The sequence below is a fragment of the Trifolium pratense genome, linkage group LG4 (genome assembly GCF_020283565.1).
Source record: "Trifolium pratense cultivar HEN17-A07 linkage group LG4, ARS_RC_1.1, whole genome shotgun sequence".
In the NCBI taxonomy this organism is placed as follows: Eukaryota; Viridiplantae; Streptophyta; class Magnoliopsida; order Fabales; family Fabaceae; genus Trifolium; species Trifolium pratense.
This window is the reverse complement of record NC_060062.1, coordinates 53,580,050-53,606,088: the sequence shown is the minus strand read 5'-3', so window position 1 is coordinate 53,606,088 and position 26,039 is coordinate 53,580,050. Positions and strand designations below refer to the sequence as shown.

The following is a 26,039-nucleotide window of genomic DNA, read 5'->3' as shown; positions in this document are numbered from 1 at the left end:
CGCCCTGCGTTGGTACATGAACCTTCCAAGAAACTCAATTGAGAGTTATGCTGATTTTCATAAAAAATTTATTCACCAGTTCGCTGGATCGAAACACGTGAAAGTCACATCAACCAGTCTTTTCTCCATCCGCCAAAACCATGGCGAGTCATTGCGTAACTTCCTCGCCAGATTTAGCGAAGCCACCATCAAAGTCTCAAATCCAAATCAGGAGATGTTCGTGGCAGCCTTCCACAATGGGCTAAGAGCGGGACATTTCAATGAGTCCTTAGCCCAAAAGCCAGCCTCGTCAATGCAAGAGGTGAACAAGAGGGCGGAGTGTTATATAAAGGGCGAAGAAAGTAACGCCGAGAAAAGGCAAAGAGACGTTAAGGAGAAGGAATACGTGGGCCGTGCCACTAGAGCGCCCGAACACCCACGACCAAAATCGGGAGGCCACCAAGGAGACCCATGGCAGAGGCATCATGGGAAGCCCTACCGCCAACCGCCCAGAAGAGAATTCAGGAATCATCCCGCCAATGAAGACCTCACGCCATTAAACGCCTCAAAAGTGTACGTCTTAAATGAGATTCTGGCCACTGGTTTGGCAAACCTCCCCCCAAGGAGAACCAGTAACATCCCCATGGGGCTGGACGATAACGCCTGGTGCGCATATCACAGGTGTAGAGGTCACTCCACAGAAAAATGCTTCCGCTTAAGAGATTTAATCGAAGAACTGATAAAAAGCGGACACCTTCGCAAATTCATTGACGACGCTGCCCAAGGGCGGGTTGTCGTGCCAAAAGTCCCCCGGCAGGAGCCGCGAGACCCTCCTGGGCCAAACAGAGAGCCTCCCAAGGGGAGAATCTCCGTGAACACAATAGCAGGAGGATTCTCAGGCGGGGGCGAATCAAGCTCAGCCAGGAAAAGGTATGTACGCCGAGCTATCTCGGAAATATACCTCGTAAGTCAGCCTCAGCCATTAGACGTACCAGATTTGGCATTCACGGCAAAGGATGGTTTGGAGGTAGCACCCCATGACGATGATCCATTAGTGATACAAGTCCAAATTTTGAACTGTGATGTAAAAAGAGTACTGATAGATTCAGGGAGTTCAGCGGACATTATGTACTGGGAAGCTTTCAAGGCCATGCAATTAGCAGAAGAGCAGTTGCAACCATACTCCGGAACCCTGGTTGGGTTCTCTGGCGAACAAGTGGACGTAATGGGTTACGCCTCCCTTCTTACCACGTTTGGAGAAGGCAGCAACGCCAAAACTATCAAGGTGCGATACCTGGTAGTTAAAACTCCTTTTACCTCCTATAATATTATTATAGGAAGGCCCGCCTTTAACACATTAGGGGCGGCCATGTCCACTCTATACCTAGCAATAAAATACCCCCTTGAGAATGGGGGAGTAGGAACAGTAAGGGGCGATCAGCTCCTCGCCAAGAAATGCTACGAGTCTAGCTTAAAGATACGACACCAAACTTCCAGCGCAAGCGGAAAAGTCGGAAGAAGACAAGCCGCAATCCCAGGCGGCATAAACATCATAGAAAGCGCAGATATGGATCCGAGGGAGGAATTTCAAGATCGAAGGGTAAGCCCTATAGAAGACCTGGAGCAGGTTCAAATTGGCGATCACCCTCACCAGACAACAAGCTTGGGAACAGCGTTGCCCAGCGAGGAGAGGGGACGAATCATCAAAATCTTGAAGGATAACGCTGACCTATTCGCATGGAAGCCTTCAGATATGCCAGGGATTGACGAAGGGGTGATAACACATAAACTTTCAATATCACCCAGCACAAAACCAGTCTCCCAAAGAAAGAGAAAGGTAGGAGAAGAAAGACGAGTCGCTATAGCGGAAGAAGTAGAGAAGCTAAAAGAGGCCGGATTCATCGAAGAAATAAAATACCCTTCATGGTTGGCAAACGTCGTCATGGTGAAAAAGGCCAACGGAAAGTGGAGAATGTGCGTGGACTTCACAGATTTAAACAAGGCATGTCCCAAAGATCCATATCCTCTGCCCAACATTGACAGATTAATTGATGGCGCCTCGGGGTGCAAGATGCTGAGTTTTATGGACGCCTACTCCGGATACAATCAAATAAAGATGAACCCCTCCGACGCCTGCCATACAGCCTTTATGTCGAACACATGCAATTATTTTTACAACGTCATGCCTTTTGGATTGAAGAATGCGGGAGCAACATACCAAAGGTTGATGGACAGGGTTTTCGCCAAGCAAATAGGGAAGAACTTAGAGGTATATATCGACGACATGGTAGTAAAAACTTCCGAGGGAAGTCGCCATGATGATGATCTGTTGGACATCATGGGATCAGTAAGAAAGTACAACATGAGACTAAACCCAGCAAAGTGTTCCTTTGGAGTACAAGCCGGAAAATTCTTAGGGTTTATGCTCACCAGCAGAGGAATAGAGGCTAACCCCGAAAAATGCCAAGCCATCATAGACATGAGAAGCCCTACATCCGTGAAAGAAGTCCAAACCTTGACAGGCAGAATAGCGGCACTATCCAGATTTCTATCATGCGCGGGCGAAAAGGGTTTCCACTTCTTCGCATCCCTTAGAAAAAATGAGAGATTCTCCTGGACACCAGAATGTGAAGAAGCCTTCAGACAACTAAAGGAGTTCCTAGCATCACCACCCATCTTGACACGCCCATTACCAGGTAACACCCTTTACCTATATCTCGCAGTTTCGGATAGAGCCATGAGTACAGCTCTAGTTCAGGAAATAGAGGGCGAAGAAAAACCTATATACTTCGTAAGTAGAACCCTGAGGGGAGCAGAAACAAGGTATCAAAGAATAGAGAGGTTATCTCTCGCGGTAGTTGTCACAGCCAGAAAATTAAGGCAGTACTTCCAAAGCCACCAGGTAGTTGTTAGAACAGATTACCCTATCAAGAACGTCCTCCGAAAGCCAGACTTGGCAGGAAGGATGGTAGCGTGGTCCGTGGAATTATCAGAATTTGACATCACCTTCTCACCTAGAGGGGCCATTAAGTCACAAAGACTAGCTGATTTTGTATTGGAAATGTCTACTCCGCCAACAACAGAGAAAACGGCGTCTTGGACACTCTCAGTTGACGGGGCCTCCAATGTGCGAGGAAGTGGAGCCGGAATAGTACTGGAAGGACCAGATGGCGTTATGATAGAACAATCACTGCGTTTCGCCTTCAAAGCCAGCAACAACCAAGCAGAATACGAAGCTTTGATAGCAGGAATGAAGTTAGCAAGCGATATGGAGGTAAAAGAGTTGAGGGCCATGAGCGATTCCCAACTGGTAACCAACCAAGTATCAGGGAAGTTTCAAACGAAGGAGCCGCAGTTAATCAAATACGTGGAGAAGGTGCAAAACCTAGCTAAGCATTTCGATTCGTTCGAATTAGTTTACGTTCCCCGCGAACAAAACATGAGAGCAGATCTATTGTCAAAGCTGGCGAGCACCAAAAAACCAGGAAGCCATAGAACCGTTATCCAAGAGACCATAAAAACTCCCAGCATCAACGGGGAAGAGGTAATGATGGTAATAGAAGAGGAAGACTGGAGATCACCCATTATCCGATACCTCCAAAAGGATGAACTCCCGAAAGAAAGGGAAAAGGCTTTAAAATTGAAGAAAGTGGCGGCATGGTATTCAATGGTAGGGGATAAGCTATACAAAAGGGGATTCGCGTCCCCCCTCCTTTTATGCGTCAGTACCGAAGAAGCCAAGCGCATCATGTCTGAAGTACACGAAGGATCATGTGGTAGTCATATCGGTTCAAGAGCATTAGCTGGAAAGATATTAAGAGCAGGATTTTATTGGCCAGATATACATGATGATACCGCCATGTATGTAAGAAACTGTGACAAATGTCAAAGACACGCCAACCTGCATCACGTTCCGGGGGAGCCACTAAAGTCAGTATTATCCCCTTGGCCCTTTTTCATGTGGGGTGTAGATATCGTTGGTCCATTTCCGGTTGGCTATAAACAAGCGCGATGGATCATCGTCGCCGTGGACTACTTTACAAAATGGATTGAAGCAGAACCGGTGTCCAGCATCTCGGCGGAACAGGTAAAAATCTTTTATTGGAAGAAAATCATCTGCAGATTTGGACTGCCCAAATACATCGTATCCGACAACGGTACACAGTTCGCCAGCGAAAAGGTCGTTGAATTCTGTCGAAGCAAAGGAATCAGAAACACCTTTATATCAGTAGAGCACCCACAAGCTAACGGACAAGCAGAGTCAGCAAATAAGGTGATACTAAGAGCCTTAAAAAGAAGGCTAGATAGCAAAGGCGAAGCTTGGGTAGCCCACATCTCACCCATCCTCTGGTCGTATCACACCACTCCCCAATCCTCGACAGGAGAAGCGCCATTTACAATGGTCTATGGTTCAGACGCGATGATCCCGGTGGAAATAAATCCTCCTAGTTGGCGCAGAGAAACCACGACGCAGGAAGAGAACGACAGAGCTTTGGAAGAGAACCTAGACATGATCGAGGAAAGAAGAGAAAGAGCGCATTTCAGAGAATTCGCCATAAAGCAAAGGGCTGCTAGGCGTTATAATACGAGAGTCAAACAAAGGAGTTTCCAAGAGGGCGATCTAGTGCTGAAAAGACCTATGGGAAAGGATAAAGGAGGAAAGTTCGCGGCAAACTGGGAAGGCCCCTTTCGGGTGCAAGAAGCTTTCGAAGGAGGAGCATATCGTCTAGAGACCATGGAAGGAAGAATCCTCCCCAGGACGTGGAACATAGCAAACTTAAAGTTCTACTACAGCTAATCGCGGGGCAACACGTTTCTGGTGGAAGAATAAGTAAAACCATTCTCTTCTTTTAGCAATATTTTTAATGATGTATAAGAACCGTTTTCATAAATGAATAAAAAGACAATGAGACACTCTTTTCCCCTGTTTTAGCTGGGGTTTTTATCGAGGCTCATTGAATTTCAAAACTCTAATAGTTTATATCTTCTTGCATATGTCAAATATTTGCGTCAACCTGATTAAGTTACGGGCTCTGAATCAATGAAAATGGTTATCTCAAACTTGAGCTCCGAATCTTTATCAAAGATCAACTCAGATGTGAGCGCTGAACCATAAAAAAAGGTTGCAAAGCCTTGGCGTTACCTGTAAGTCTTACGAGTTGGGTACGTCAGAAAAAGAAAAATTAAAGGTTGCAAAGCCTTGGCGTTACCTGTAAGTCTTACGAGTTGGGTACGTCAGAAAAAGAAAAATTAAAGGTTGCAAAGCCTTGGCGTTACCTGTAAGTCTTACGAGTTGGGTACGTCAGAAAAAGAAAAATTAAACAAGGTTGAAAGGCCTTGGCGTTACCTGTAAGTCTTACGAGTTGGGTACGTCAGAAAAAGAAAAATTAAAAAGGTTGCAAAGCCTTGGCGTTACCTGTAAGTCTTACGAGTTGGGTACGTCAGAAAAAGAAAAATTAAAGGTTGCAAAGCCTTGGCGTTACCTGTAAGTCTTACGAGTTGGGTACGTCAGAAAAAGAAAAATTAAAGGTTGCAAAGCCTTGGAGTTACCTGTAAGTCTTACGAGTTGGGTACGTCAGAAAAAGAAAAATTAAAAAGGTTGCAAAGCCTTGGCGTTACCTGTAAGTCTTACGAGTTGGGTACGTCAGAAAAAGCAAAATTAAACAAGGTTGAAAGGCCTTGGCGTTACCTGTAAGTCTTACGAGTTGGGTACGTCAGAAAAAGAAAAATTAAACAAGGTTGAAAAGCCTTGGCGTTACCTGTAAGTCTTACGAGTTGGGTACGTCAGAAAAAGAAAAATTAAAAAGGTTGCAAAGCCTTGGCGTTACCTGTAAGTCTTACGAGTTGGGTACGCCAGAAAAAGCAAAATTAAACAAGGTTGAAAGGCCTTGGCGTTACCTGTAAGTCTTACGAGTTGGGTACGTCAGAAAAAGCAAAATTAAACAAGGTTGAAAGGCCTTGGCGTTACCTGTAAGTCTTACGAGTTGGGTACGTCAGAAAAAGAAACAGCAGAAAAAGGCGAGATTATCAACACCGCCAGAAGAAGCGTATACACAACCAAAGCAGGCGATTCATTATAACGCCAAAAGACAACAGGTATAAAGTTATTTGTATCAATTTACAATTATTGTAGAAAGTCGAAGATGTCACAGGTGCAAGGACAAAGTTTCCTAGACGAGGACGACAGAAGGCGTTACCTCACAACGTAATGCAAAAATAATTCATAAAGTTATGAAGAGAAGAAATCAGGTGAATAAAGAAATTTATAAAGGACCCAGCCAAGGGGCAAATTGTTCAAAGCCACAAGAGGGCATACAAAATAGTTACAAAAAGCCACAGAAGGGCAAGAACAAAAATCATTACAAACAAGGTCATATCATTCACTGGGAGGTACATAGGGAACAAGCTTTCCATCAATAATCTGGTTCATCGCATCAGCTTCAGCTAGGCGCTTGGCGTCGAGGTCTGGGAAAAGAAGCTTGACCTGCTCAAGGGCATAGGCGAAGCCTTCCTCGTACTGGTTGGCAGCATACAGTTGAAGCTCCCTCACGTCAGTTTCCAGCCTCTCCTTCTCTTCGCCCAAGGTCCCCACGGAGAACACCGCTGCATCTTTCTCTTTGGAAAGCTTGGAAATCACCTCATCTTGAGCAGCAGCATTCTCTTTCAGCTTGGTCTCGGAGGCGGCATAACTTTCCTTCACCTTCGCCAGCTTATCCTCATATTCCTTCTTCAACCTCTCAGCCTCGCCCTCCTGGCTATCCTTCAGCTTCCTGATATCCTCCTCCAGCTTGGTCTTGGTCTCGGAATATTTCTTCTCAATGTCAGCAAGATGGTCATCAACGACTTTCACCTTCCGTTTCGCCTCCTGGACCTCCTGCTCCTGCCGATTCGTCAACAAATAGTTGAGAAGAGTACCTTTTACCTCATACTCCAAGGCTTTTTTCCTCAAGTCTTCAGTAGGAGTGTTAGTAAATCGGGTCATATCGCCAACCATAGTCACCCCCCTCTCAATAAACTCGAGGGGATCGAAGGAAGCCCAAGAAAGAGAAGCAGCGGCTTCAGTATCTTCAGATGAAGGCTGAGTAGAACTGGAAGCTCTGCCTTTGCCTTTGTCAGCATCTCCAGCTGGTTGACTAGTCTTCTCAGTTTTTTGTTTTTTAGGAGGCGGGACGACGCCCTCTTTAACAGCAGCCTTTCCTGGGATCTCAACAGGGATGCGCCCATCATGTTTTCTCTTGCTCCGTCCCTCTTTAACTCCAGCCTCTTCCACTTGTAGCTGCTTCAGAGGGTCGGCAACGCCAGCAGCAGGATTGGCTTTTTGTTGACGAGCTTTCGCCAAGAACGCCAGTCTTTCTTCATTCGAAATGGTCCTCATTCTTTCTGAAAAATAAAGGAATCAAAAAAAAAAACACAGGTTAGTAATAAGGCGAGATCAACATTAAAATAAAAAGAAATATGCATATATGCCAAGTTCGTCACTTACGTAAATACTCTGTCAAAGCTTCGCTATTACCCTCACATCTAAGGATATCGGCAGTGTCCATAAGAGCAAAAGAATCAAGAAAGTGGACAATGTCCTGCTCAAAGTCACTCAAAGTCTCAAAGATGGTTCCCTTTATAAGCCTAGGGTTATCAGTCCAATAGAAAGGGAACAAGGGATCTCCTATCTCATCATACATTAGATCGGGAAGTTGGTCGCTACTGCGAACCCTAAAGAAGGAATCCTTAAAACCTTTGAAGTTGGAGGCATACAGACTCATGAGGCGATGATTGGGTTGACTGCTAAGAGAAACCATAGTCTGGGGTTTTAGGTTCTTGATATGGTAAAAACAGAAGAAAACACCAATCGAGGGTACCAGTTCAAAACCTAGGCACATCACCTCGAAGGCTTTTACGAAGGCCCAGCTGTTAGGATGAAGTTGAGTGGGGGCGACATTAAGAACCCTCAACATCTCCGCCTCGAAAGAAGTAAAAGGAAGCCAGAGGTTTAGAGGTTGGATCACGCCAGTGTAGAGGTAAAAGTAATCCGGCGGAGTGCCGTTCTTAAAAAAGACAAACTCATCTTCTCGGACAGGCTCAGTGATGATAGACTCCTCATGTTTGGACTCTGTAAGTCTGACGGCTTTCCTAAAGCTCATCACCATCTCCGCACTAGTGTATTTTGAAGGAACTTCCATGGTGACGGGAGTATAGCCAGCAACCACCAAATCTCGGCAAGGGTTTTTCCGCTTTCCTGTGAAAGAGGAAGGGGAAATTATGACACAATCACTATCACTACCGCTACTACTATCGCTATCACTGTCACTATCGCTACTGCTTCCAACATCAAAACCCCACAACTCCGAATAAAATCCCCGGCTATTAAGAACGCCGTTTGCCCTAGTATAATGGGCGCGAACTTGTCGCGCCCACTCAAAGTAACCAGGAGAAGAGGCCGAGATTCTCCCCTAATTCTCATCTAACTCCCTCAGGATAACCATTCTCTAAACCTATGAATTAGGGTTTTTCTCCTTTGAGCAAAACTAAATCAAGAAAAAGAGTAAAGGTACGAAATAAAATACCTTACGGGTAACACTTCAAAGTCGAGAGGAACGGACGTCTTTAAAGGAAGACGATTGAGAAGCCCTACCGAAGGTTGAAGAGAAAAAGCTCTACCGAAGTTACGAAAAGAAAGACAAGTGGGTAGAACTAGGTTAGAAGTTGCAAAAGGAATGGAAGGAAGAAAAAGAGCAAAAACTCCCTATTTATAAACCTCAGTCCTAACGTCGATTCGAAGTTATAAGGTTCGAACGAGTAGTGTTATACGAGTCATCGGATTGCGTACGTGTCAAAGCGCACATCCCAAGAGTAAATCATAGAAGATTTATCGTCAGATGTTTAATTACAACGCCTATAGGCGAGGTAACTATCTATAACGCCTTTAAAGGAAGGACCACGCCAGGACGCATTACCTCGCCAAAAAAGCAAAAACTTGATTCGCCTTGGGGGCGCAACAAAGATATCCAAAACAATGCCCAACGTGAAAAAAGCCAAAAATCAAGGAGAGGCAAGACATAAAATAAAGCAAAGACAAGACATAAAGTAATGCATTCTACTCAAAGCAAGAAAGAAAATCTTTATTAGTAGCAGAAAATGGAAAGTACAACGAGGAGAAACCAAGGCTACATGGAGAAATCCTAAAATCCTATCAATCAGACTCCGAATCCTTTGGCACAGGCTCAGGGAAAGTCATCTTGGATTCCACGGTGACACGGGACCCCTCTTCTTCACTGGACGAGGAAGCACGAAGCTCAGGAGGAACATAGGTCTCCAGAAACGAAACGTAATCCTCATCACCACTACCAGAATCGGAGGTATCCGAGGAAAGAACGATAACCTCCACCTTTTTGACATCCTTAGACCTTCGGGAGCGGGTGGAGTTAGAGGTTGAAACCTCAACTCTTTTCTTCCTCCGCTGAGGCGGAGTACTTCTGGCAACAGGTTTTTTCGCATTATTATTTTCCATCTTAAAGATTCAAAACAAGATGATAAAAATTCGAGTTTTTAGCAGGTGATATTTATAGTCAATGTTTAACCTTAACATCGTTATTAACGGTACTAATAAATGCTTGAACGGTTGCAACCACCGAGTTTTGACCATCTCGAAAAATGTCACTTTTACGTTTCCAAGAAGTCAAAATTTGACCCATTTTAGTTATTGAAGACTGCAAAGGAAGGCGGTACTAAAAAGGACAGAAGAGCAACACATAAGGAAAGGGAATTGCTTAAATATTCAAATTAGTACAAAGGAAATACAACGGAAGCAAAGAAACAGAATGAAAATAACAAAGATCCCAAAATGCGGAAGCAAATTACAAATACTAGAAAGAAAAGCACAAAACGGAAAGATGAGCAAACAAAAGACTTCATGGCATGGTAGAGCTCCCCAATTCACCAGCATCGGCAACGGCGATACGGTGCATTTCCTCCAATGCCCGTTTCACCCTCTTCGCCTTCACCATATTCTCGTCAATAGGCTTCAGATCCTCTCTTAGTTCGCTTTGTTTGTCCAGAAGGTCCACCAAAGAATGGCGCCGGGTAATCAACTTAGCAATGTCATCCCTAATCTCGCCTTGAAGAGCCCTCTTCCTCTTCACCAGCGGCTTCATCTCCTTATTCAGCATCGCCAGACGATCATCCACTCTGCGCTCCTCATTGAAGCATATCCCCAAGATTTCCTCCTGCACACCCATAGTCTCTTTCGTAATTTCTATCTGGCTGTCAACAGCTTCAGTGACCTCGGCGTGGCACTCCTTTACATTTTCCACAGCGATCACAAAGGATGCACTATCCTTCAGTTCCTTCTCCAGACGCAGCACACTGTCAAGAAAACGTTTCTCTTCCTTGGTCAACCTCCAGCAATAATCATTAAGTTCTTTGACAAACTCCGAGAATTCACCAAAATCGTCCATTAAGTCCTCCGTACTCAGGTTCAGCATACGGCGGAGTCGTTTAATGACGGGGGAAGCGGGAGACTGACCACATTCAAAGGGAAGGCTTTTAGGAGACATACTGCAGAAGGAAAACTTTCAAGAGAGCAGGTGAGAATGTGACGAGTTGATTCTATCAAATGCTCCATTTTATAGAGAAAATATCCCATCGTGGTATCAGTGAATGGAGAAGCGGTTGATAGACATGGTCCAGGAGTACAAGAACGTGCGCCAGAAAGTGGGGAGGAACGTGATGAAATTCTTCCCGCGCTACAGGTTTTAGAGGGAAAATTCGAATCCTACTCAAGCACTTCATTCCTCTGGACCTCGTGCTTGGGGGGCTGTGGACCGGGCAATGGGCTTAAGAAAATATCCAGTAAGCCCAATTAGAGTAAAAAGGATGATAAGCCCAAATCAAGCAAGCCCTAAAATACCCAATAGGCGATTAGAAGCTAGGGCGTGACCTGCAACTCTAAGGCAACGCCAAAAAGGGTGGATTCTGCGTTACTGTAAATATCTTCTCCTTCCTTGTATCAACCGCTAACTTAATAAGGAAGAAATAAACTTCTCGCAACTGCCACAGCTTGGAGACCAAGGTTCTCATCCCTATTTTCACGCTATACCACCGAAAAGGATGCCAAGGACCGGATTTTTAGGAACCCTTGCTTGGAGAAGAAGACTAGAAGCTCTATAAATAGCTCCATACTCTCATTTGTAAAAAGATCGAATTCTGACTGATAAAACTCCCAGGGTTGTTGGGACTAAACTGAGTGTAATCACACCATTTGATCAATAATACAAACCCCCTTGTTTTTTACCAGAACAGTATCCATATGCCAATTACGCACCGGGCCACATACAATTGCGAATCGAGATTGAAGCACTCCAAATGCACGCTCTACGTCCTTTCTTTTATCTCCTTGTGACATTGGAATTGTCTTGACAAGTGTAGCTCATTGTGGATAAATACCATCGGCTAAATAATACCCCATATTATATTGTGTTCTATTTACCGAATATTGCACCAACGTCTATATGGTTGACATTAAATTTTTTTAGAGGCATGCCAATTCAAAAATTGTGCTTTTGTGATGTACAAAAAAAAATTGTGTTTTTGTACCATTAATTCAAATTGAATATATAAAATAAAGTGGGCACATAAAAAGAATATTTTAATGAAAAATAAGGTGGGTCCAAGAGGAGAGAGTTCTTATTTTAGAAGTAGTACCTAATATGTACTCAAATGGGTGGTACTCCAATGATAGTACCTAATAAGTACCATAAGTACCTAATAGGTACTACACCATTGAAGATAATCTTAGTAGAAAATATGGTCAAATTAAATTACGTACATAAATAGTGTACATAGTAAAACTTAGTTATTTATTTTGGAACGAGAGATTAAATGTCAACCGTTTCAGTTATTTAAATTATTTAAAGAATCTAAAACAAACAAAAAATTACGTATAATTTAAATCGAAGAACACTAAACACATCGAAAAATAAAATAATACTCCAACGAATATATCAAGCAAAAAAGCACCGTAAACCGATTAAAGTATCCGAAAAACTGAATTAAACCAATTAGTTAGTTTAGTTTGATTTTTTTTTTTGAAAAAGACCAAAAATCAAACCAAACCAATCAAACGAGAATTTATCGATTCGAACGTAGTATATTATTGGATGATTATTATGTGAGAAAGAATAGACACGTTAAATAATCTAAAATTTTCAAATAAATTTTTTCATAACGTTTATCTCACACTGCAAAAACACTCTTCTCTCTCTCTCTCTCTCTCTCTCTCTCTCTCTCTCTCTCTCTCTAACCATGAACATGAATCAAAAGAAGAAGAACAACAACAACTTTTCTTCGGAACCTTCCACACAAAACTTGTTTCAATTTCATCCTTCGTTAAACCCATTTCTTCAAACCCAAAATCCAATCTTCATAATTCCCCCAATCAAACCCTAAATCCCATTAATCACTGCACGAAAATTTGTTTTTGCGACACCAGATCTGTGACTGTTCGCTCAAAATACCGTTGTTCTTTGTTTGCGACATTTTAGTCATCTCCTTCATCAAGAACTCAAGGTAAAACCTTCTATTTCTCTCTAAATTTTGTTTTTTTTAAGCTTAGGTTACTGGTCTAGAAAGAATTTAGAAACTTAATTGAAATTGAAAAGGGATTTATATGATTTTTGTTGATTGTTGTTTTGATTGATGGTTATTCCTTGTTTATTATAAGGTTTGTCAATTTTGTTAGATAGGATGTTTGTTGGGATTGGTAGTGGTCGAGAAAACCTCCTATAACCGGATTTGATTTTGTGTATTTTTGTTTGTATCAACAGAATCTGGACGAGGAGTCGAGGACATTGAGATGCTGCTTCCTAACTCTGATGTGGTTGTTGAAGAAGGTAATTTGATTTTTCAGTTTGATTATTTGGAACTAATGTAATGCTTGTTGTTGGAGAAGTTACTGGATGAGTGTGTGAAATTTTGTCATATTGATTGAATTTGGAGAGTTAGGTTTTCTGTTCAACTCATTTCATGCAATGTTTTTGTTATTGGAGAGTTAAGTGGATGAATGTATGTGGGAAGCGACATCGGGTTAATTTAATTTAAGGGGATTTAATAGTTTTAATTTTATTGAAATTGAAGAGGGTGGTGATGTGACTCTGTTAAAAATTTTCATAACTGATTTTGTGTAACTGAGCAATGAGTCGGGGAACTGATGTTAATATCCTCATCTCGATTGGTTAATAAAAAAACCTCAAATATATATATTTTCTGCATGTCTTATATGAGTTTCTTTATTTAGGTTGGTCGCATTAGATTGATTATTTTGAGCTGAATGCACAAGTAATTAAAGTGACCCCAATGGTATCTTTTTTTTTGTGTGTAGTGGACTGAGGTGTTTCACTGCACTCTTGAAATTAAAATTTTGTAGAGATAAATAAGGTTAACCTGCAAAGCAGATTGTGAAAAGATGGGTGAAGCAGTTGACACGCCAACGAGGCTACACAGATCAGATGGTTGAGGATGCAGATGCCTTCATTTTCACCTTTGGCTCTTATCAACTTGGGGTGAGTCTGTTGGTGTTATCTTTCCTTATTCGTTCTAGTGCTTGCATATTGTGAGGACTTCAATTCAAGGCTTATGCATTTGTCTGGCTTTGATTCATTGTAGAACTTGACAGTGAAATAGGTTTAATATAATGGAAGGAACTTAAATCATGAGGATGTTGGAAAAAATTTTAGATTTGTTTTTGTGAATGGCTAAGATTTGATAATATACTTAAACCATATGATAATATACTTAAACCATATGAAATCGCTGCTCCTCTCAAGCTAATGGAATTTATTTGCTGGACAATCGACGCCACCGATTGTTGTGGTGACTCCAGTTACCTTTTCTCTCAATCTGATTTGACTTTTTTTTACTCATATATATGTTCCATTTTCCTTCATGGAGGATGGAACAACTATTTACCTTAAAATTTATGAACTGATTCAGTTGTTCGATCTAGATTCTAGACCACCCTATATGTATTTACATCTCTTTCTATTCATATAATTTAATTTTACAGCACTGCTACAAATGTGGAGATTGAGTTACCCGTGCCTGCTGATGCAACCACTCCAAATGTGCGAACATCAATGGGATCTGCAGCATATGCACCTGAGAAAGATGCATTAATCTGGAAAATAAGATCCTTTCCTGGAGGCAAGGTATTAGTTGACTTGGAACTGGTGTTTTTTCCATAATAACATCTACGACTGATACTCACTTTTATCGTGAAATAACAAATTTGGTTCTCTTGTTTAACACCATTAGGAGTACATGTTAAGGGCAGAGTTTCGGCTTCCCAGCATAACAGACGAGGAAGCAGCTCCCGAGAGGAAAGCTCCTATCCGTGTAAAATTTGAGATACCATATTTTACCGTGTCTGGAATACAGGTATTGCTAAATGTACCCGTATTTTTTCTTATTTTCTGAATATTTGTTACTTCCATTTCTAGTATTATATGTATCTTTCACGCCTTCCTGCATTATTTGTCTGTTGGCGTCTCAGTCTCACCTGTCATTTTCATTATTTCCATGGGGCTGAAAATCTTATATTCAGTTCAGAGTAGTAAGTTATTAATTCGGAAGATAATTCCTAATGGGTAAAACAACTTGACATCAGCAATATACATCACCTTATACCTTTCCATGATTAACAGAGTTCTGTTATATGGGTTCCCAAGTCCCACATCGAGTAGAACGGGATGCTCAGTGGAGTATTTAAGCGGCTTTGATTCTTCCCTCTTGATAGCTAGCTTTTAAGGGAGAGTTCCTCAAGTGTTTTGATACTTATGAAATGGTATCGGAGCTGGTTGTCGGTCCCTCGGAAATGGTTACCGTCGGCTCTTAAGAGCAGTGTGATGATAGAGACTTTGGTATTATGGGGTGTCTGTAGTCCAAGTCTCGCGTTGAGTAATCTGGGATGCTCGGTAGAATATTTAAGTGGCCCTTGTTCCTGACCATTGATATCTAGCTTTCAAAGGAGGGCCTCCCAATTGCTTGTATGCTTATGAGTCACTGCTGACCATATATTGTGATAACCTTTGTCAGTTAAACGGCCTTTGATTAATTTAATCAAAATTCTAATCAAATATTTTAATATTTTGATTTATAGGTAAGATATTTGAAGATCATTGAGAAAAGTGGGTATCAGGCTCTTCCATGGGTGAGATATATGTTGTCGTGTGTGACCATTAAGTCAAACTGGCATTGACTATATAAATTCTGAGATTCTTATATGTTGCCTTCGATGACCCTTTAGTCCAATTGTTATTGCTATATATAAATACTGAGATGGATATATGTTTGCGTTAGATGACCCTTAAATCAAGTCCTGAGATGATATATGTTGCCTTCGATGACCCTTAAATCAAATTGTTATTGGATATATAAATTCAGATATGGTTAATTATTGTTTCGATGACGCTTAAGTCCAATTGTTGGCTATATAAATACTGAGATGGATATATGTTGCCTTCGATGACCCTTAAATTAAATTGTTATTTGATATATAAAGTTAGAGATGGTTAACTGTTGACTAGATGACCCTTAAGTCCAATTGTCATTGGTTATATATACTGAGATGGATAGATGATGCCTTCGACGACCCTTAAATTCTGAGATGGTTATATGTTTCCTTCGATGACCCTTAAGTCCAATTATCATTGGTTATATATACTGAGATGGATAGATGATGCCTTCGACGACCCTTAAATTCTGAGATGGTTATATGTTTCCTTCGATGACCCATTGTTATTGGCTATATAAATTCTGAGATGGTTAAATGTTGACTCGATGACTCTTAAGTTAAATTGCTGCTGGCGATTTAAATTTAGAGATTGTTATATGTTGCCTCAAGTATACTTAAGTCCAATTGCTATTGGCTAAATAAATTACCGGATGGTAAAATGTTGTCTCAATGACCCTCAAGTCCAATTATTATTAGTTATATAAATTCTAAGATGGATATATGTTGTGTCGTGACCATTAAGTCAAACTGGCATTGACTATATAAATTCTGAGATTCTTATATGTTGCCTTCGATGACCCTTTAGTCCAATTGTTATTGCTATATATAAATACTGAGATAGATATATGTTTGCGTTCGGTGACCCTTAAATCAAGTCCTGAGATGATATATGTTGCCTTCGATGACCCTTAAATCAAATTGTTATTGGATATATAAATTCAGATATGGTTAATTATTGTTTCATTGACGCTTAAGTCCAATTGTTATTGGCTATATAAATACTGAGATGGATATAGGTTGCCTTCGATGACCCTTAAATTAAATTGTTATTTGATATATAATGTTAGAGATGGTTAACTGTTGACTCGATGACTCTTAAGTTAAATTGCTGATGGCGATTTAAATTTAGAGATTGTTATATGTTGCCTCAAGGGTACTTAAGTCCAATTGCTATTGGCTAAATAAATTACCGGATTGTAAAATGTTGTCTCAATGACCCTCAAGTCCAATTATTATTAGTTATATAAATTCTAAGATGGAGATATGTTGTCTCGTGACCATTAAGTCAAACTGGCATTGACTATATGAATTCATAAGCACAATTTGGGGAAAAGGAGCTTGCATCCCCTTTTTTGCTATTCGCTGTGCATATTTGTTTTCAAGAGTATTTGGTGAGCATGATATTTTTATACATTTGTTGGGATAATCGTCACTCTGTTGATGATGATTTAAACAGTGGTGACCTGGTGGATTGGGTATCGTGTCAACACATGCTGTTGTTTATGCCTGACTAATTACTGATGGTTGAGATTATGGAGTGCATGGTAATTATATACCTTAATCATCCAAACTTCTGTTGTTAGACTCAGATTTCAATTAATTAACGATCTGTCCAATTGGAATATTGGAAGGCTTCATTGTCCAGCTGTGTCGCCTGGATGATCACATACCTCTTCCTGGCATAATTGTTGGCGATATTGGAATGATATTTGGAAATGGACCATATAACACTATGGACAATGGAGTTCTGAGGTTTGAAATCTAAGAATTCCGAGGGATCAAATGTTAATGAGGTTAGTTTGACTTACCTATATATACCTCTCTTCCATCATAGTTTGGCATTTTAGGGTATTTAATTCATATATGATCTTCATTGAAAGTCTAGTCCCTTTCATTCATAAGAAGTAATAACAACAGTGTTGGCTTTTAAATAGCGGAAAGTGGATTGATTATTGATATAGGTCATTTGTCTTAATACTCTATCCGGTTTTAAATATAAGCAAAAGTCAAAATGTATTTCCAAAATAAGCAAAACGTAAACTGAAATTTTAAATTGCCATTGCTTATACATTCATGTCAATCTATGCCGATTATCACTATTTTTATTTAATTCCACCAGAGTTTTGCGGATTACAAGGGAAGGAAAATATGTACAATCCAATGTTCCTAGATAATTAGTTTACGGTACTATGGTATATGTGAGACAAACAATTGTCTCTAATGCGTCCACTGCTATGTGGAGACTGTTTGCATTGCTACAAGATATAGTGCTGTTCGAAGACAGTTTGGGGCAAGTAATGGAGGTCTTGAATAAAGAGATGCTCCTGGGATTTTCTTTAAATTAAAAAGAATGAAAAATGCATTTAAAAGGGGATGAATCATTTATCGAACTGACAACTAGTATTAAATTACACGGCATAGCAAACACAATAAAAGGACGAGACTTCAAATAAGGTAGCTGCCTTTGTAACAAAGTAGAGATGCTTGTTTTATTGTCAATGTATGTGTGGGTTTGAGACACACATTAAAATTATTTTCTTATAACACATAACTGGAATGGTTAGTTGCAGTCTTGATGAACCTAGGTGGTATTGTTTTGAGGCTTTGAGCCATTGATAACCCTGGAACTTCGCGGTTGCTTTGGATCAGATTTGGCAAAATATAAATAAGCTTGTTTTCCAGGTTACTTAGTATTGATCAATGGTTCTACACGCAGTCTCAATCAGGTTAGGAGGTGTCTGATAGTCTTGCTTGCAAAGCGTGGCCTAACCCCGAGTTTTAGTTCTCTCACATCTTTTATTTCGTTAGCTCATCATTCTGATGTAGCATCAATCTTTTATCTATTTGCGTATGACTTATATTTGATGCCTGATGGTTCGATTTCAGATTTTCTACTCAAGAACCTATATTCTTGTCAAATCAAATTTTAATAGGGTTTATAAACCCTATTAAAATTTGAAAAAGGGGTGTTAGTTTTGAGCTTAATAACCCCAAATCTGATCCAAGATTGATACTTTGTTCTATGATATATTTAAGGGATGAGATGAGATGTTTTGATGATTCTAAAGGAAACTAAAATACGAAATATTTATTCATATTGTAAAAGTTGGTTGGGTGAGTTAAATGCAATTTTATTATGAATTTCTATCCATGATATCTATGGTGCTATATTTGTTCTTTTATGACGAAAAATGCAGTTGCAGACTATGCCACCTTTCTGGACCGATATGTCAAATTGCTATTGGCTATGCAAATTTTGGGAATGGTTAAATGCAGTCTTGATGACCCTTAAATCTTATTTATATTCATTATGTAAATTTTAGGATTATATGTCTGAGCCATTGATGACCTTGGACCTAGACGCCATTGTAGTGTAAGTTCTTTATTCATAATGCATTATTGCAGTAATGCATTCATTTGTAATTGTAGTGTTGCTTGCGTAGTGGTGTTGGCTTATTTGGTGTCCCTTAGTTCTGCTCTATTTTGGTTTTACAATATCATATGATTTTGCATTTCCTTTTCGTTGTGTGTGGAAATTGAGCAGTAAATGAATTCAATTTACTACTACTAAGGCAAAAGTAATTCTATGCCCCTTTCCTTTAACTCAAATTTATGTATTAGTAATTGATGTTTATGTTCCATCTAACTAATAAGCTACGAAAATTTCAAAATTTTAATCTTCTGGAAACAGATGAGGCTAAAGAAAGTACAATAAAACTACAGGGTGGAGGATTATTATGATAAATCATGTAATTAAAAAAATAGTCACCATATTGATGGAAAGTAAGGCATAACAAAAGTATTAAGAGGAATCACGAGACCTCAAAATATTTGTTGAGGCAACTGCATAATGATGTAAGATTGTGTGCGACGGAAGCTCAACTGTGAAACTTTGGGGCTACTGAAGTGCAGCTGCACATTCATGCCTCTTTTGGCATAAAAATAAGATACAAAGTATGCAGACTAGTAGTTATCTCAACGATGACACTGGACTTGTAGTGGTGCTCCATTTTCAGATTAATTAGTTAAAAGCTGGAATGGTTTAATGTAGCATTGATGATCATACATGGTATGATTGAGTCATTGGTGATCCTTGGTGTTGTGGCGATTTACGAGTTCGCTTTGGGTAGTCTTTAGTTTCATAGTATTGATGAGGTAAATTATGAGTAGTCTTTAGTTTCATAGTATCGATGAGGTGAATGATTATGAGTTTAATCTTCCAGTTAGTCTGTGTTTATCACACGATCAAAGCCAGGAATGGAAAATGCTTTGGTTTTCAAAGATTTGGACCGATGAGCACGTAGTAATGTTGTCTTTAAATCAATTTGGAAATAACTTGCAGAAGTCTTGGAGTTGCTGAAATTAAATTTATTGCACTAGATTAGCTCAAATAGTTGAATCACTATGTGTCCTCTTGGTTTATTAATATGATTTTATGGAGTGACAGTACAGGGTGTTGCTTGGATGACTTGTTTACTTGTTGAAGTATAATATTTTTGAAGAAGCGTCCTTTTCTAACGTGACTATAACAGAACCATCTGTATGTTGGCTAACTATGTGTCCTCTTGGTTTATTAATATGATTTTATGGAGTGACAGTACAAGGTGTTGCTTGGATGACTTGTTTACTTGTTGAAGTATAATATTTTTGAAGAAGCGTCCTTTTCTAACGTGACTATAACAGAACCGTCTGTATGTTGGCTAACTTAATGCATTCTGCTTGTTTATCAAATTGGCTCAGCAGTCGAGATGCTTGCTCTCCTTAAATCTGCTTGTCGGTTAATTTAATGGTGTTATTGTCTTTTGTTCTTTGTAAGAACTCATGAGTTTGTTTTCCAGGGATGGATACTTGATATTAATAAATGTGAATTTTGAATCATATTTGGTGCAATAGAAATGGCTGCTTAGCATTGAGATGGTATCTTTGAGCCATTGATGACCCTAGAACTAAATGATATTTCAATGTGAAATATTTGTTCATAATGCATTATTGGGATGGATGGTATTTTGAGTAAGGTATATAATTAATTCTCAGCAAGGTAAAATGGTAAACTACAAAGGCCAAATGTTTGAAACACACATCAAAATTCTTTTTTCATAACACATTTTTTGGTTTGGCCTTGTCATTTTGGAAGATGCGTCCTTTTCTATCTGAGTTTTGCTAGTTGTTTTTTTCTTCTTCTTTCTTTTGACTGTTGCATTGTGCTTTGTAAGAACTCCTAAATTGTCATAGGCTATCTTGGTACATACGGTGTTGCAGGGATATTTGCTACTCATTGTCTTATGCCATTTTGCATAAGAAATTACACTTAGTGAGTCTGTGTGATTACCATGTGACTCGAGGGTTAGTTTTTCATAGTTAACTGGCTAACTTGTTTAGGTGATAATCTAGTGCTTAATCGTCCTTTATCTAGGCCTTGACTTTCATGACTTTGGATCAGATTTGGTGAAATAGATTTGAGTTTGTTTTCCAGAGAGGTACTCAGTATTGATCAATGGTATCAATCAAGTTTCAAGGCGTCTGATAGTCTTGCAAATCGTGGCCTAACAGTTTGAAGGTTAGGATGAAATTATTTTCTGTTACGGCAAGAGATTAGATATTTTCTGTGTTGGAGTTTTGCTCTGGGAGTAATTAGTGAAACTCTCTACTATCAATAACTCCACTACTATTTTCTTGGCTTTGCTGACACCGATTGAAGCTAGTGCTTTATCATTTCTTTAACTCAAATTGTGTATTAGTGACTGATTATTTTTGTTCTATCTAACTGCTTAACATGTTAAGCAGTACATCATGATAAAGTGCATGAAGAGAAGAACATATACGGTGAAAACGAAGAGAGTAATGATTCTTTGTATGGTGAAATGGTAAACCACAAAAGTGAAAAACCAATCACTTTCGAGATAAACTTCAAAAACTTTAAATTTTGATTGCTAGAAAGTGTTGTGGCTAAACATAGTCAAAATTGAATTATGTTTGAGTATATTTATCTGAAATCTTTATTCGTAATATTAGCTCAGCGACAAAAATATACTCAAACGAAGTTGAAGAGATTGAAAAGTGCGCTTAGAGACTGGAACAAAATTGTCTTCTTTGGAGACATTGAAGCTAATGTTAAGTTAGCAGTTGATGAGGTTATGCGAATCCAAAATGTTATTGATAATAATGGTGACTGATGAGGTGCAGCAACTTGACTATAAGGCTCAGTTAATCCTTTCAAGGGATCTTTTAAATCAAGAACAGTTTTGGAGAGAAAAGTCTCAGATTCAGCACTTCACGCTAGGGGATCGGAATACGTCTTTTTTTCATCGTGTGGCAAGGATCAAGGCAGTGACAAAACAGATACATATAATTCATAGCGAGACAGCCACCTATACTACTGCTACAGACATTGAACACCATATCGTGCAATATTTTCAAGCAATTTTCTGTCAAAATAATGTCAGCAACAGTGGTAATATTGTGCGTGACAGCATCCCTTCTATTGTAACAGCTGTCGATAATCAGATGTTAACGAAGGTTCCTTATTCCGATGAGATTAAAGCAGCAATCTTCGAGATGAATGGAGATGGGGCACCGGGCCCGGATGGTTTTATTGGTCATTTTTTCCAATGTTATTGGAACATTATTGTCGTTGACGTAATTAAATCAGTTCAACATTTTTTCTTGACTGGTGTCCTTCACAACATCAATTCTAATCTTTTAGTTCTCATTCCTAAATTAACGGAAGCTGATAGAATGGAGAACTACCGGCCCATTGCTCTCACAAATTTTCAATTCAAAATAATCACTAAGTTGTCGGCGGATAGATTAGCATTATTGGCTCCTTCCATCATTTCTGTTCACCAGCACGGGTTCATGCCTGAGCGCAACATTGCTGATTGCGTGATAGTGACCTCTGAAGCTATTAATGTGCTGGCTAGGCGCGCATTTGCTGGTAGTTTGGCCTTGAAAATTGACCAAAAAAAGCATTGGACACGTTGGATTGGAGCTTTCTTTTGGAGGTGTTGCATCAGTTCGGTTTCAATGATATATTTTGTGGTTGGATACGCGAAATTCTTCATTCAGCAAGGCTTTCCGTTCTAGTTAATGGTAAGTCAGTTGGTTATTTTGGTTGCACTCGGGGTGTTCGACAGGGGAATCCTATCTCCCCTCTGTTATTTTGTATTGCGGAAGAAGTTCTAAGCAGGAGCTTAACGAAGGCGATGGAGGATAGTAAGCTGTGTCCAATGAGCCTCTGTCGAGGTGTATCTATTCCATGACACGTACTTTACGCCGACGATTTTATGATATTTTGTAAGGGCACAAAGAAAAACATTCGCTGTGTGCTAAACATTTTTCATGCTTATGGTGAAGCATCAGGCCAGCATATTAATAAAGCGAAGAGCAAGTTCTATGCGGGGTCGATCTCTAATGCGCGTTTTCTAACTATCATCAATCTGCTTGGATTTAATACGGGAACCATTCCTTTTACATACCTTGGTTGTCCTGTTTTCATCGGTAAACCCAAAGCCATTCACTTTCAAGCATTAGCGGATAAAATCAAGATTAAGCGAGCAACTTGGAAAGGCTCACTTCTTAACATCATGGGCAGAGTTCATTTGATCCGCTCAGTGATACATGGTATGCTTATATACTCCTTCCATGTTAACAAATCTCCAATGCTCCATCTTTGTTGGAAAATGCTTTCCTGTAATAATCAATGGGCCGTGATGTGTCGAAATTGTGTTTTACGAGATGGAAGACCGACTCATTCTTTCCTTCATTTATCTATATGGAATGGTATTAAACTGCATGTTGCTACTGTAATGAATAATACAAGATGGTTTGTTGGCAAAGGTGATCAAATATCTTATAGGAAAGACAATTGGCTAGGAGCTTCTTTGGTGGATTTGCTTCATATTCCCGAGCAAGTTCGTAAGTCTTTACACACAAAAGTTTCAGATATGATTATAGATTTTTCGTGGATCATTCCGACTCCGAGTACCATATCTGCGTTAGACCCTGCTGTGGCTGAGCGTATTAGTGCTGTTGTGATTCCTAACCAACATTTGGAGGACAGGCTTGTGTGGATTGATTCGAAGGACGGTTTTCTCCCGTCAAAGCTAGCTTATCAGTTTTTATTTCCACCGATATACAATCTGAACTGGACTGATTTAGTTTGGTATAACTTTGTGCCAGCCTCTAATTCTTTCGTTGTTTAGCGCTGTTTTCACATGAAGATGCCGACAGACGAAAACTTGATTACTAGAGGCTGCACCATCGTATCAGTCTGCGTTTTATGCATGACAGCTGGAAAAACTTCGTCACACCTCTTTCTCTGCTGTCCATTTGCTTCTGCGCTGCGGAATTGGTTAGGTGGACTGCGGTTGCAGTCTTTCACAGTTGTAACCCGGCCTGGTGTTTGCAAGTCAAAGAAATCGCCCTTGCTGCAATTATACATACTTTTCACACAATTTGGATGGCGCGGGACGGAATTCGCTTCAATATCGTGAATGTATCTCTTCATGCTGCAAAGATTAAGATCAGAACGTTAATTGTCACGAGTGGTGGCGTTGCGAAAGTTACTGCCTCTAAATGTCCGGCTGAATTGGAAATTTTAAATAACATTGAAGTTCCAATTTCTCAACCACCTCAACCCAAAATTACGCTAGTTTTATGGAAGGCTCCAATTGCCTACTGGATTAAGGTAAATACAGCACTGAGCACTCTGCTGCCGGCGGTGGAATTTTTTGTGATCATCATGCTAACTATTTGGGTAGCTTTGCTTGTAAACTTTGCCATAACTATGTACTTCACACAGAGCTCATGGCAATGATTACAGGTTCCCTATTGGTAGTCCGTAGTTTCATAGCAGTGATGAGGCAACTGATCATGAATTCAATCTTCCAGTTAGTCTTTAAATCATATGATCAAAAGGGACTGGAAAACATTTTGGTTTTCAACAATTTGGATTATTTTGTGAGCATGTAATAAACTTTTTCAAAATAAAAAAATCTTGCAAGATTTTATGGATATGCTGAAACTAAATTTATTGCACTAGATCATTGCAAAAAGCTGAAAGGTCAATCACTATGTGTTCTTTTGTGCTTATCAAAAAAACAACTATGTGTTCTTTTGGTTTTGCTTCGCCATTTTGGAAAAAGTATCCTTTTCTGATATGTTACTGTCAATTTTTTTTTTTGGTATTGATCAATAGTTCTAGACGTGGCTGATACTCTTGTGCAGTGTGGCCTTACCTTAAGTTTTAGTTCTCTAACTGCTTTTATTTGATGATTCTTTATTCTTCTGATATAGTATAGCAATCTTGTTGCTGTCATGATGCTGTTTTGTGGGATTCGACTTGGTTATTCTGGTATTTCTGATTTTAAAATGTTATGATCAAGAGCTGTTAATATATTGAATTCTATCAGGAAGCACCCACTACAAATCTATTTGTTGTGTATTTGTTCACAGTAGTGGAGTTCATGCCAGACATTACCATGCTTATACAAGTCCACTTTCAAATCAGTGGTACGTACTAGTTTGAATATTTCAGTATTTTTGTGTGCTATTCTATTTATCATAGGTATATTATATTGCTATTGCTATATGTCCCGAAAAATAAATTCCCGAATATCACGAATTGACTATTATTAATTGGATTGAAATCCTAAAACACGCTTAAGTAATACTCCGTACTAACTGAATAAAACAAACTCAAATAAATTGCCCCATGACTAACTTTTTTTCTAATTTGCCACTCTCACTTTATTTTGTTTCCACTTTCCACCAACCTTCTGCAACCTTCTCTCCTTATAACCAACCTCTCTGCCTGTTCTCTAATCCATTCTAGAAAATAAAATGCTTCCATGCTAAATTTGTTTTTTATGTTCAAAGCAATAGAATACCCTAAAAGAGTTTCTATGATTTATTTGTGTTTTACCGGAAAAGAGTTTCTATGATTAACCATAGTTATAGAGAAAGACATAGCCCAAATTCTCTAGTAATAAACAAGTTCTATAAAATATTTTTTGCATCCCTTAGACTGACATAGGAATTAGGAACTAAGAAGTGCATGGTGAGTGTGTTGGGAGAGATGATTTTTGCATCTAACAAATTGTGGATGAGGATTAATTGTTTTCGGTGGATCCCATAGTGTGACGGTATGTGAACTGTGTAGACATTTTGCTGTGTTTACTGTCAGAGGGACCAAACACGTAATTCGTGAGTTTTCGGGAAAATAATTTCGGGACATCTAGCATTTCCGATATTAATATTCAATGTGGACTTTTCTATTTATCACAAATCTTATAAGTGGCATAATTGATTTTTAAGGAAAATAATGGCCACATTGAAATAGTAAATATACTACCTCGTGTCATTTTTACACGAAACAATTAATTTTTTAGGTTTATTTTATAATCAATGTATCTGATTTATATTATAGACTAGATATATCAGTTATTTAACGAATCTAAAAAATGAGTTGTTTATTATAAAAAAGATCGGGGGAGCATTATAAATGTGCTGCAGACTGCAGTGCTAGTGGTTGTAGAATAGTAGATAGGGTTGATGAAAATTTATCTAATGGAGATTTCAAACTTTCTACTAGTTATTAGTACAAGTTAAAATCATCATCAGATAATATTAGATAAAGTTTGAAATCTCCATTAGATAAATTTCCATCAACCATATCTACTATTCTATTAGTCTGTAACATCATCGTCATTTGTGCTTATGGTTTCTAGACAGAATGACTACTAGAGATGTCAATAGAGCATGACGGTGGCAGAGAATA

At 39.3% G+C, this 26,039-nt stretch overlaps 1 protein-coding gene across 2 annotated transcripts; it reads left to right on the top strand.

Moving 5' to 3' along the window:
* Positions 1 to 12,195: 12,195 nt before the first annotated feature.
* Positions 12,196 to 26,039, top strand: LOC123924468 (AP-1 complex subunit mu-2-like). Of its 2 annotated transcripts, XM_045977365.1 has the most exons (7): positions 12,196 to 12,540; positions 12,798 to 12,863; positions 13,352 to 13,532; positions 14,036 to 14,177; positions 14,284 to 14,406; positions 24,673 to 24,772; positions 25,990 to 26,039. In XM_045977365.1, the coding sequence occupies exons 3-7, from the start codon at positions 13,489 to 13,491 to the stop codon at positions 26,022 to 26,024; spliced, it is 444 nt and encodes a 147-aa protein (XP_045833321.1). In that variant the 5' UTR covers positions 12,196 to 12,540; positions 12,798 to 12,863; positions 13,352 to 13,488; the 3' UTR covers positions 26,025 to 26,039. The 2 variants fall into 2 exon arrangements, with proteins under 2 accessions (XP_045833321.1, XP_045833322.1); XM_045977366.1 differs by lacking the exons at positions 24,673 to 24,772; positions 25,990 to 26,039 and adding an exon at positions 15,128 to 18,473.